The sequence below is a fragment of the Cucurbita moschata genome, unplaced genomic scaffold (assembly GCF_002738365.1).
Source record: "Cucurbita moschata cultivar Rifu unplaced genomic scaffold, Cmos_1.0 Cmo_Scf00013, whole genome shotgun sequence".
In the NCBI taxonomy this organism is placed as follows: domain Eukaryota; kingdom Viridiplantae; phylum Streptophyta; class Magnoliopsida; order Cucurbitales; family Cucurbitaceae; genus Cucurbita; species Cucurbita moschata.
The window spans coordinates 3,563,256-3,575,555 of record NW_019268529.1 but is presented as its reverse complement, the minus strand read 5'-3'; the positions used below and the strand labels follow the sequence as shown (position 1 = coordinate 3,575,555).

Here is a 12,300-nt window from a genome sequence, read left to right as displayed (position 1 = left end):
TTTTTCAAATTGAAGAGCTGAGAACTTTTTTTTTTTTTTTTTTTTTTTTCTCTATAGTGAATTGCAGAATATTTTGTTTCTTTTTCGTTATGGAACTGGGAAAGAATTGAAGATTAAGGCTGATTCTATGCTTGAATATGATAGTAAGAAAGGTACCTGAGTTTTTGAACTTGCCGTGGCTGTTGTGTAAATGGTGGTTGTTTTTTTTCTTATTGATGTTTGAACAGATTTAACATTGCATGAACAGCTTATATCTTAGAATTTGCCTTTTGGTCTCATGGTAACAGAGGTTTAGATGTTGATATGTTACACCTTTTGTGTGTCAGAATAAGAAATGTTAATGGGATAAAAGCCATGACTGTGCCCTTTTGGTCTACTCTCAGCCATCACTGAGCTGGGTAGTGGCTTTACTCTTTGCTTGACAGTAGTAAGCCTCTTTGCTTTCAATGTGAGATCCCACATCAATTGGAGAGAGGAATGAGTGTCAGTGAAAGACACTAGGTCCCAAGGGGGTGGATTGTGAGATCTCACATCGGCTGGAGAGGGGAACGAAACATTCTTTATAAGGGTGTGGAAACCTCTCCTTAGCAGACGCTTTTTAAAAATCTTGAGGGGAAGCTCAAAAGAGAAAGCCTAAAAAGGACAATATCTGCTAGCGGCGGGCTTGGGCTGTTACATTCAATCTTGCCCAGAAATCAGTTTTCACTGCTCAGCCTCTCGATTGTCGCCAATGTGAAATGTAACATCGAGATTATTTCTTGGAAGAGTGTACATAATACTTTTTATTGTTTTGAAATTTTCAGTACTATGAAGTTTAAACCTTGTTTCACCATTTAGATCGTTCACCTTTCATGAGTTCACAAGTTAGTTTGTTATTTAAATGATACAATATAGGTAACCATGTTGGTGTGAAAATGTCACTCTAAATTTAAATTGTCCAGGAATACAATTAAAGAGCCTTTTCTTTTCATTTTAGTTCATATGTTGGCTGCCTTTATCAATAGCTGATAAAGTCATTGTTATATGCTATTGTATGAATTTGGACACAGGTGGTTAAAGTATATGTATCCGTCTTTGGTGATGAAAGAGGAAAGGATATTGCTATGGCTGGGTTGAAATCTAAAGCTAAGTATGTTCGAAGTGTATTGGGAAAACGTATGAAGCTTCGGTTAACTCCTGAGATACGTTTTATAGAAGATGAGTCTTTTGAGAGAGGAAGCAGGGTAAGTAACAATTTATGTTCTTGCTTATATAAATTTTCTTGCTGTGACTGGAGACTAGTTCGATTATCTTTAAGAATTACTTCCAAAAGTGTTATTCATCTCATATTCTTCATTGTTTCCCAATGCTTGCATTTATGTCATGCAAACCTCGAGTTTATCGTGTGAGACCTCGCATCGGTTGGGGTGGAGAACGAAACATTTATAAGGGTGCAGAAATCTCTTTCTAGCAGACGCGTTTTATAAACCTTGAGGGAAAGCCCAAATAGGACAATATTTGCTAGTAGTGGGTTTGGGCCATTACAGTTGGTATTAGAGCAAGACACCGGGTGATGTACCAGCGAGGAGGTAGGTAGGCTCCAAAAGGGGTAGATTGGAGGGTCCCACATCTATTGGAGAAGGGAATAAGTACCACTGAGGACACTGGACCCTGGAGGGGGGTGGATTGTGAGATCCCATATTGGTTGGAGAGCGAGAACGAAGCATTCTTTATAAGGGTGTGGAAACCTCTCCCTAGCAGTCTTGAGGGGAAGTCTGAAAGGGAAATCCCAAAGAAGACAGTATCTACTAGCGGTGGGCTTGGACCGTTACATATTGACTATTTTTTTGTTGAATTATCCTTGGGAAGTTCTAGAAATATCATTGTTTTGGCAGCTATTTTCTACAAAAAGTTCTTGGAAATGATAAATTTTCCTGTAACAGTAGGAGAGACGGTTTTGTGTGAGAGCAATTGGTCATCTTAGTTATAGGGGCTTGAGATGTTGGGCTCAAAGGTCCTGGGTTTACGTCTCTAGCCATAAAACTTAAAAGTTTACAATGTTTGTTGTCTTCGAAACTGATCATGGGGTGAGCAAAGCAGCTCGGGGTTAGTGAAATGCTTCGGTAGTTCAGTTATCGAGGGAGATAACAAATTACAGCACAAACACTCATCGAGTCGAGCATAGCTCATTCGATAAAGCACCCGTTATCATTACAAAGGTCAAGACTCCGTTTTGAAACTCATCCAGTCATTGCCTAATGCAAATTTTCAATTTTCACATCCCTATAATTTCAGCCACTGGAAGATTACTTCAATGTTCTTTCCTGTACTATTTTTGTTTGAACTTTACCAGGTAATTGCCATATTGGATCGGATCAAAGACGAAAAAAACAATATCGATGATGAAGACATGGAGCAATCTGAACTATCTGATGCTCCTCAAGACGACCGGGATTGGGAAGAGGATGATGCTGATGAAGACATAATATACGTACAATAGGTCGTCACTGTTCCAGTTCTTGTTCAACTTACGCTCATCTGTGCTGAGGCATCGGTTTGCCATCGCAGGTTCGTTATACTACGAGTTTCATCCATCTGGGTTTAACTTTATCGTCCATCTTAGTAACTTTATTATGGATTCTCTTGGATGATATAATTTTGAAGCCACCATTGTTATTTGCAGAGCAAGAAGTGAAGGTAAAAATGGTTCAACACCAAGCTCTGCCTCTGATTCAAAATGATGTTGCTCATGATTCTCATTATGCAACCCATAATCTATTATCACCATATATAATAGATAGAAATTTCCTATTCTATCTTCTGATTCATCTGTTCGTAGTTGCATGGGGACGATAATATTGATATCAAATACATATTGCATAAGAATTTAAATGTGAATGTCGACATCTATGTCGTTTCGTTATAATGTTTGTCGTGATATGACCCGTAATATTGGTATGGAATCTTAGGAGCTTTCTATGTTGAGTTGGGATCATGTTCATCTTTGCAACTTATTTTTCTTTTGGGATATTCAACTGTTTTTTTTTTCTTCTTCTTTTCTTTTTTTCTTTTTTGGGGTTAATTGACCGTTTTTGTCTACATATTGATAGTATAAATTTTTTTTTATAAAAGTTACGGGGTTGATAATACATTTAAAATTTCATGTGTATTTTTTAAATATAGTATTAACACAATAGTATTTTTAATTTAATTTTAAAAAAAGTTTAATATAATTCAACTCAAAACCTCCTTCTACCAAACGGATGCTCTAACCAACTGAGCTACAAGAGACACCGCTTACTACTTCAAAGGATAGACATAAACGAAAAACAAACCCTAATCTATTTGAGATCCGATGTGCAACTTAAAATAGTAAATAGTGCATTATTGAGAGTTGAACACAAGACCTCCCGCTTACTAAACGGGTGCTCTAACCAACTGAGCTACAAGAGCCACTTCAAAGGATAGACATACCGAACATAGAAACAAAAAACAAACAAACCCTAATCAAAGGATAGACATACCGAACATAGAAACGAAAAACAAACACACCCTAATCTATTTGAGATCCGATGTGCAACTTAAAATAGTAAAGATAATGCTCTTGTTGAGAGTTGAACTCAAGACCTCCCGCTTACTAAACGGGTGCTCTAACCAACTGAGCTACAAGAGCCACTTCACAAGGTAGACATACCAAACATAGAAACGAAAAACAAACAAACCCTAATCTCCGATGTGCAACTTAAAATAGTAAATAATGCTCTTGTTGAGAGTTGAACTCAAGACCTCCCGCTTACTAAACGGGTGCTCTAACCAACTGAGCTACAAGAGCCACTTCATAACTTAGACATACCGAACATAGAAACGAAAAACAAACAAACCCTAATCTATTTGAGATCCGATGTGCAACTTAAAATAGTAAATAGTGCTCTTGTTGAGAGTTGAACTCAAGACCTCCCGCTTACTAAACAGGTGCTCTAACCAACTGAGCTAAGAGCCACTTCAAAAAGTAGAGATACCGAACATAGAAACGAAAAACAAACGAACCCTAATCTTTTAAGTAGTACATAATATAATGCTATTGTTGAGAGTTGAACTCAAGACATCCCGCTTACTAAACGGGTGCTCTAACCAATTGAGCTACAAGAGCCACTTCAAAAAGTAGACATACCGAACGTAGAAATGACAAATAAAGATTATAAAGATGACTAGGATTTGTACATAGTATTAATTGAAAAATAAAAACAAAAAACCAACTAATTTTTTGATATGATCGAGCCTTGTTGAGAGTTGAACTCGCCCTAACCAACTGAGCTACAAGAACATTTTTATAGTGTAGACATACCGAACATAGAAATATCAAACGTACTAAGAGATCTATCCATACTGATGAGAAGAATAAGTAAAAGACTAATTTATCCTTACCCAACAAACCCCAATCCAACATTATCAAAGTAAATCAATCTTAATGGCTCAATTTCTTAATACAATCACGGCTTCAAGTCAAATAAGATAGAATTTTTTTTTTTAAAAAAAATCAAATTGAAATTGATTTAAATTATGAATACACATTATTAAATTTATTGTTTTTGTAATATAATTAAGTGTTTAAAAGTTCAACTTTTATAACCTAAAATAAAATAACATTTATGTGCTCTCGTTGAGAGTCGAACTCAAGACCTCCCGCTTACTAAACGGGTGCTCTAACCAACTGAGCTACGAGAGCTTATTGTTTGAAAGATCTATTTAAATATTAAATCAATATTAGTTTTTATGAAGCAAAAACTTTATTTTATTTAGTTACATAATTATTTTACTTTTATTAAAAATAAAATTTTGAATAGATGACCCGAACCTACCCAACCCAATATCTATGGTTGAGTTGGGTTAGGTTCACTATTTAGTTAGGGCTGTTCGGGTTGAAACAACTCGAACAATTAGGTTAGGTCTAGAAAATGTCTCAACCCAACCCACAAAAACCCTAAACCCAAGTCACATCGTACGTTGTGGACATGCAGATCCTTCGTCAGTGTTATCGTCATCTAAGGAAAGGTTAACTTGGTAGGTCAGATCAAAAACACGTCGAGTGTTGTCCAAACCTCACCTCGACATATTAAACTAGGCAATGCACGTAATTTCTTTCATTGTTGGACCGTGTGACAAGCTGCGATTCAACCCGGCAACTTACAAAAAAAAAAAAAAATAGCCATTTATATATTTTTTGAAAATCAAAGTGGATAATAAATTTTCATATGTGGCTATGCTCCGTAATTATCCATAACATTTGGGGTCACACAAATATATTTTATTAAATGGATTTGAAAAGGACTTGAGGCATTTCTCCAACCCTAAATTGAGGCTTCTTATTATCCTATCGAATTTTTAATTATATAATTTATTTAAATTTAAATTTTTTATTTTAAATATGAAATTTATCGGTCTCACAGTTTTAAAACGTGTCTACTCGGGAGAGGTCTCACAATTTATCGGTCTTCACACACATCCAGTCATGTTTCCTTTTTCTGGGTAGATTTGAATCTCTCCTCATACATATTATTAAATTAAAAAAATAATATATAAACATGACGGACTAAATTTTAAGTCGATATTGTTTGGTTGGAACGATAGAGTAAGGGAATAATATTAGATATTTTTAAAATTAAAAAAAATGGAATCTAAATTTATTTATAAAAACAAGGAATCACAAGGACTAAAATGTAATTTAGAATATATTCATTGTAAACTCCACGTCAGACGGCAAAAAGAAGGGAATCTCCACGCCAGCTGTCAAAAGGAAAAGGAATGTCCACGTTGCTGTCATGCAGTTAGAAGAATCCTGTGGTGACGTATTTATTTTCCATTAAAAAAACATTTTAATTTTTTTAAATACTTCAAAAAAATAATTTATGAGTTTTAAATTTTATGGCTATTTAAAAAAATGACTATTTAACTAAAAGAGAAAGTATTAATGAAATATTAATAAATTTTTTTAAAAATTTAAGGTTATTATTAAAAATTTTGAAAGTTTAATCAATTTAATAATCGAGTCAAAGATTAATCGTAGACACGTGGCCCACAATCATGTAAACAACACTGACACGTCATTATTGTGAGTGCGTTGACCCTTTTATCATTGGTCCTCGTCAGCCCAAACTTTTTGCTTCTCCATTTTCCAAAGCCAAAAAATTTCCCACCAATATTTGAACAAATAATAATAATATATATAAAAATGCAAAGGGTAAATTTGGAAAATGTAACCAAATTTAGAATAAAATTTTTCTTTAAGAAAATCGTTTATTAGTGAATGATTTTTTAAATAAAGAAATCTAATTCTGAGGCAAATTCCAATATTAAAAAAATAAATTATATTAAAAAATGACGGGTTCGTTAAAATTATTCTTAAGAACTCAATCTGAGCTGAGTGTACACGAACTGGGTTGGGTTGATGACCCTATAACTCGAATAGAGTTCACAACTCAATCTAAACTAACCTTCCTGTTTTTATTTTAAATTATTTTAAAATAATTTACTTATTTACGAGTTATCACTTATCACTAACATTTGTTACAATAATCAAATATTTTTAGTTTTTATAATATATTAAAATTAGGTTCGGGTTCTATTGTAACACTGTTTTCGGGCTGGTTGAGTTGACTCGACCAAAAAAAAATATTAACCTGCAAACCAACCGGAAAAAAATTAACCTAACCCAAGTTGGTTATGTAGTTTAGGTTTTAGATACGAACACTCTCAAATTTCGAAAAATTATGAAAAATTAGTTGGATTTGAAATTGAAATAGATCTATTGAACTAAAAATAATAATAAATTGAAAGGTTCCAAACACCAAAATTGGAAGTATGAGTTTTTGAAAGCCCAAAAACCTAAATAGAAACAAACGGACTCCTCCACATAAGCCACCGTCTTCCTCCTCTGTTTCTTATCCCTCTCCACCTCCTCCCATGGCGGCCGCCGCGCTCAACCTCCCTTCTCTCTCTTCCTCTCCCTCTCCCTCTCCCTCTCTCTCTCATCCCACACATTTCCTTCCGACCCCTCTTTCCTTCTCCTCGAAATCTCTTCCGAAATCCCACTCATTCCATTCCCATTCCCTTCCCAAACCCCTCCTCGTCGCCGTTGCCGCCGCTGCCAAATCCCCCATCTCTCACTTCTTCTCCGATGACGATTCCGACGACAAGCCGCGTGAGGAGTGCGGCGTGGTCGGAATCTACGGCGACCACGAAGCCTCTCGCCTCTGTTATTTAGCCCTCCACGCTCTCCAACATCGCGGCCAAGAAGGCGCCGGTATCGTCTCCGTCAACGACGACGTCCTTCAATCCGTCACCGGCGTTGGCCTTGTCTCTGAGGTTTTCAATCAAACCAAACTCGATCAATTACCTGGCGATTCTGCTATTGGCCATGTTCGTTACTCCACGGCTGGAGCTTCCATGCTTAAGAATGTCCAACCCTTCGTTGCTGGATATCGATTCGGCTCTGTTGGGGTTGCTCATAATGGTAATTTGGTTAATTATGGTTCTCTTAGAGCTAAACTTGAAGATTCTGGTTCCATTTTCAATACTAGTTCTGATACTGAAGTTGTTCTTCACCTTATTGCAATTTCTAAACAAAGGCCGTTCTTATTGAGAATTGTGGATGCTTGTGAACAGCTTGAAGGAGCTTATTCAATGGTGTTTATTACTGAAGATAAATTGGTAGCTGTACGTGATCCTTATGGATTTAGGCCTTTAGTTATGGGTAGGAGAAGTAATGGCTCTGTTGTGTTTGCTTCTGAAACTTGTGCTCTAGATTTAATTGAAGCCACATACGATAGAGAAGTGTTTCCTGGTGAAGTTTTGGTAGTTGATAAAAATGGGATTCAATCCCTTTGTTTAATGGCTCATCCACAGCCAAAATCATGCATATTTGAACACATATACTTTGCTCTACCGAACTCTGTTGTTTTCGGGCGTTCTGTCTACGAATCCCGCCGAGCATTCGGCGAGATACTTGCAACCGAAGCCCCTGTCGATTGTGATGTCGTGATAGCCGTACCAGATTCAGGAGTAGTAGCTGCTCTTGGCTATGCAGCCAAAGCTGGTGTTGCTTTCCAACAAGGGCTCATAAGGTCACATTACGTTGGGAGGACATTCATAGAGCCATCGCAAAGGATTCGTGACTTCGGCGTAAAGCTAAAGTTGTCGCCGGTTCGAGCAGTGTTGGAAGGGAAGAGAGTCGTGGTCGTGGATGACTCGATTGTTAGAGGCACCACATCTTCAAAGATTGTGAGGCTGTTAAAGGAAGCAGGGGCTAAAGAAGTGCATATGAGGATAGCTAGCCCTCCAATTATTGGATCATGTTATTATGGAGTTGATACCCCAAGTGCTGAAGAACTGATATCAAACAGGATGAGTGTTGATGAAATAAGAGAGTTTATTGGCTGTGATTCACTTGCTTTTCTGCCATTTGATAGCTTAACGAAGCTTTTAGGCAATGATTCTTCAAACTTTTGCTATGCTTGCTTTTCAGGGAACTACCCAGTTGAGCCAAGAGAGATCAAAGTGAAAAGGGTTGGAGATTTTGTTGATGATGGCTTGAATGGGAGCTTGGAATCCATTGATGGAGGATGGGTTCAAGCTAACAGACATCAAAATCTTGAAAATCATCTCAAAGTGGAGAAGGTTGGGGGCGTTTGATCTGATATTTTTACTTTAAACTTGATTCATCTTGTTTTTGTCTTTGTTTCTCTTATATCCTTCACAGTTGGAGAGTTATAGAAGTGATTTGTGATTGGAAGAATGCATGATTTAGAGTGTTCTAAGTTATGTGATGAGCATGATTTAGAGTGTTCTAAGTTATGTGATGATTAATGGGCTCTGCAAAATGGTTTCTTATGTCAATTTTGCATTATTTGTTACTCGAAATGTTGTATAGTCAGACGGTTGTTGTTCTTGTTATTTGTTTATCTGAATATTGTATAGTTGGACGGTTTTTCTTATTCGTTTGTTGTTATTGTTTATTACTCTAATGTTGTATAGTCAGACGGTGGTTTGGGTATACTACGACCTAAACGAACGGTATGTTGTGAGATCCCACGTTGGTTGGAGAGGAGAACGAATCATTCCTTATATGGGTGTGGAAACCTCTCCTTAATGGATGCATTTTAAAATTGTGAGACTGATGACGATACGTAACGGGCTAAAACGGATAATATCTGCTAACGGTGGCTTGGGTTGTTACAGTTGGTATCAGAGCTAGACACTGAGTAGTGTGCCAATGAGGACGCTGGCTTCCAAGCGGAGTGAATTGTATAGTTAGGGATGTTCTTATTCGTTTGTTGTTATGGTTTCTTACTCTAAATGTTGTATAGTTAGACGGTTGTTTGGGTATGCTACCACCCGAACGGATGGTGGTTTGGGTATGCTAGCCCTCGATTATCTAGATGTTGTTGTTTTTAAGCCTAGAATAGTCGAAACATGGCCGCAATGGGTTTATGGGTCATTCTAAGGAAAAGATCTCTAGAAAAATTAACAAACAAAAACATGTACTCTCGAATTGGGTTATGAATGTCTAATTCATAAAGCGTTGAGCTACAAAATCCTAACTTGTGAATGTACCCCCTCTTCCCGATCCATCACAAGGGAAACGAAAACCAAGATTTGCTTTATTTGGTATTAAACGCAAGTTACGAGAAAATAGAACACCTTTCAGGAGTATCAATGTTGTTACATGAATCGTAAATGCATGAATATGAGTACCAAAAAATCTGTGTTCCTAACGGAATAGGTAACAAAGCAACTTTGCCACCCACTGCCACTAAATTACCACCCCCAAGTCATCAAACTGGTGCTTGTTGTTCCGTTCCATCGGGGCCGTTATACTATGTGCTAAAGCATGGGTTAGATAGAGCTAGGTTGGACCCAAATAAAGAAGTAAAAGGCCCAAAATCTCATTTTGGGCCTACCGAAATCGTTTCAAGGTGGGTAAAGCACATGTAAGCTCGTAAGGTGTCAAAACAGCAGATTTGGCAATTGTGTTACACTTGTTCTAATCCAACGAACAAGTCAGTCATGTGAAAAATCAAACTTTGCGGTCAATTATGACGTATGGTTAAGCCTCAAGCCACGTTTCGAGAAAAAAATCGAACTTTACAGTCAATTATGACGTATGGTTAAGCCTCAAGCCACGTTTCGAGAAAAAAATAAGTTTTAGAAAACGTGGTCGAGGAAAATGGTTGAAATTAAGCATTGTGAAAGTCAACTGCATAAATTACAATACTTGGTCGGGAGGCTTGATGACTACTTGGTCTCCCTGCAGTATATTTTTAGACAATACAGGTTTTGCAGACACAGACATGATTTCGATGACTAAGGGGTACATAAATAAATCAATTACGTCTAAATTAGAGTGAGCATAATGTTACTATTTATACTAATAAGATGCACATTCTCTTTCGATGTCTTGATCATAAAAAATTTAAAATTAAACGTGTTTAGCTTGACCCAATTTTTGAAGTTAAATAATTTTTATTTAGGGGAATTATATAAATATATATAGAGAGATAATTTAGCCTAAATAAATAAATAAATAATAAAAGAAAGTAAATCCAGACAAGGGCACGCTAATGCTATGACCAAACAACGCGGCTGGAGAAAAAATCGGAGAATCTAGGGCCCACATAGAAGTGGGACCCACTTCTCAACAAAAAGATCAGAATCCACTTGATCGCTGTTGACGTAAAATGAGATAACATTGGATCCTCACAAACCTATCTACTGCCGCCACGTCATTGCGGAGCCACAACGACCTGTCACTCTATCGTATCCTCCCCGTGATTTTGGGTATATGAAAAGACCAAATTACCCATCCCAGAAACGCCTCCGTTGCTGTAAAACACAGGACAAGCCTGTCCAGATGTACTCTCCCCAACATTATCAACCCAATTCTTTAATCAATTTTACATTATTTTCTTTTCTTTTTCAAATATATTTATGCCTAAATTTACAAAATAGTCCCTCACCTTTTCTTAAATTACAAATTTAATTTAAATTTTTTTAAATAATAATATATATTATATCCCAAAATTAAAAACAAAGTAATTAAATATTTTTATAAAGTTTAAGAATTTATCCAACATTTTTTAAAGTCTTGAGACAACATAAATACATACGTGACAATTCATAAACTAAACTTATAACATGAAACCGAGTGCACCAATCAACCACAATATAGACAAGACATAAACTATTTCTTCAGCAATTATAATATATTTTCTCAGAGAATTTAATTTGAGATTTTCATAACAATAAAAGTAAAATAAATAATTAAAAAAAAAAACGACCGAGTATATTTAACCTATATTTATTTTTATCCTCGAGATAATTTAATATATATTATTTATTTATTTATTAAAGGATTAGAGGGGGGGAGTGGGGGCAACTTTATTGACCAAATATAATAATTGCTCGAAATGGCTCGACAAAGGACATGTTTAAATTCAGATTCAAAGTGGTGACGTTCTTTGACTCTTTTGACTCTTTGACCAAAATCTTCATATTTTTATAAGTACAATTTTGCCCCTTACTAATTTCAATATTTTCATTTTCAAATCAAAATTAATTCCCTTCTTCCACCTCCTTCCAATCATATAATATCCTAATTTTTTTTTATCGATCTATTAAAATTTTATATTTCAAACGAGAACGATCCTAAAGACATAAACAAAATTAATAATTATTATCTATATCAACCAGATACGCTGTTTTGAGTCAAATTTTAAGGTGGTATTTTAAGAATTTTTCTAAAAAAATATGTGAGCGAGAACAAAACATACTATAAAAACGTCGAGTCCCGGGAGTGTTATATATATATATATATATTGTAAATTGAGTGCCTTCTTCGACTTTTCATCTTATTTTCAGTAATGGAAAAGGAAAGTGGTTTGGAAAGTGTGTTATTTATTTATTTATTTATTTTAAAATTGTCTTTATCATTAGGTAGGAAAAAAAAACAAAAATAGATTCACATTTTCAACACTTATTTAACAGGGAGAAAAAAAAAGGTCCTATTTTTTTATTTAAAAAAAAAATGCATGTGGGCCCCACCTCTCACGAGGACGAAACGGTTGAGAAACCCTAGTAACGGAAGATGACGGAAACGGCCGTCACGCCAGGGCAAGGAAAGACAAGAGAAAAGGCCGTCGTTGGCTCCCTCCGTTAAAAGGTAGTTTTAGAAGGCGTCAATATGTGGGGCCCAATAAAGCCCATCCAAATTCCAAGTGACGCCTTGGTCCCACGTGCCAATATCTTAGCCTTTTTTTTTTTTTTTTT

At 36.0% G+C, this 12,300-nt stretch overlaps 2 protein-coding genes and 4 non-coding genes across 6 annotated transcripts in view; 2 read left to right on the top strand and 4 right to left on the bottom strand.

Annotated features, from left to right (window-relative positions):
- The window catches only part of LOC111451795 (probable ribosome-binding factor A, chloroplastic), a 4,599-nt gene extending 1,635 nt beyond the window's left edge, over positions 1 to 2,964 (top strand). Inside the window, exons 2-4 of the mRNA XM_023092350.1 lie at positions 1,050 to 1,223; positions 2,333 to 2,547; positions 2,663 to 2,964. Coding sequence (XP_022948118.1) covers positions 1,050 to 1,223; positions 2,333 to 2,479 — 321 coding nt within the window. The 3' untranslated portion in view covers positions 2,480 to 2,547; positions 2,663 to 2,964. The remainder of the gene's footprint in view (positions 1 to 1,049; positions 1,224 to 2,332; positions 2,548 to 2,662) is intronic.
- A 614-nt stretch (positions 2,965 to 3,578) lies between these two features.
- Positions 3,579 to 3,652, bottom strand: TRNAT-AGU. The gene has a single exon. It is a non-coding gene; the product is annotated as a tRNA-Thr (tRNA).
- An 85-nt stretch (positions 3,653 to 3,737) lies between these two features.
- TRNAT-AGU lies at positions 3,738 to 3,811 on the bottom strand. The gene has a single exon. It is a non-coding gene; the product is annotated as a tRNA-Thr (tRNA).
- A 244-nt stretch (positions 3,812 to 4,055) lies between these two features.
- Positions 4,056 to 4,129, bottom strand: TRNAT-AGU. Its single transcript has one exon. It is a non-coding gene; the product is annotated as a tRNA-Thr (tRNA).
- A 502-nt stretch (positions 4,130 to 4,631) lies between these two features.
- Positions 4,632 to 4,705, bottom strand: TRNAT-AGU. The gene has a single exon. It is a non-coding gene; the product is annotated as a tRNA-Thr (tRNA).
- A 2,122-nt stretch (positions 4,706 to 6,827) lies between these two features.
- Positions 6,828 to 8,969, top strand: LOC111451867 (amidophosphoribosyltransferase, chloroplastic-like). Its single transcript, XM_023092460.1, has 2 exons — positions 6,828 to 8,785; positions 8,816 to 8,969. Exon 1 carries the CDS (start codon positions 6,940 to 6,942, stop codon positions 8,665 to 8,667), a length of 1,728 nt encoding a protein of 575 aa, XP_022948228.1. The 5' UTR covers positions 6,828 to 6,939; the 3' UTR covers positions 8,668 to 8,785; positions 8,816 to 8,969.
- The last annotated feature ends 3,331 nt before the right edge of the window (positions 8,970 to 12,300 follow it).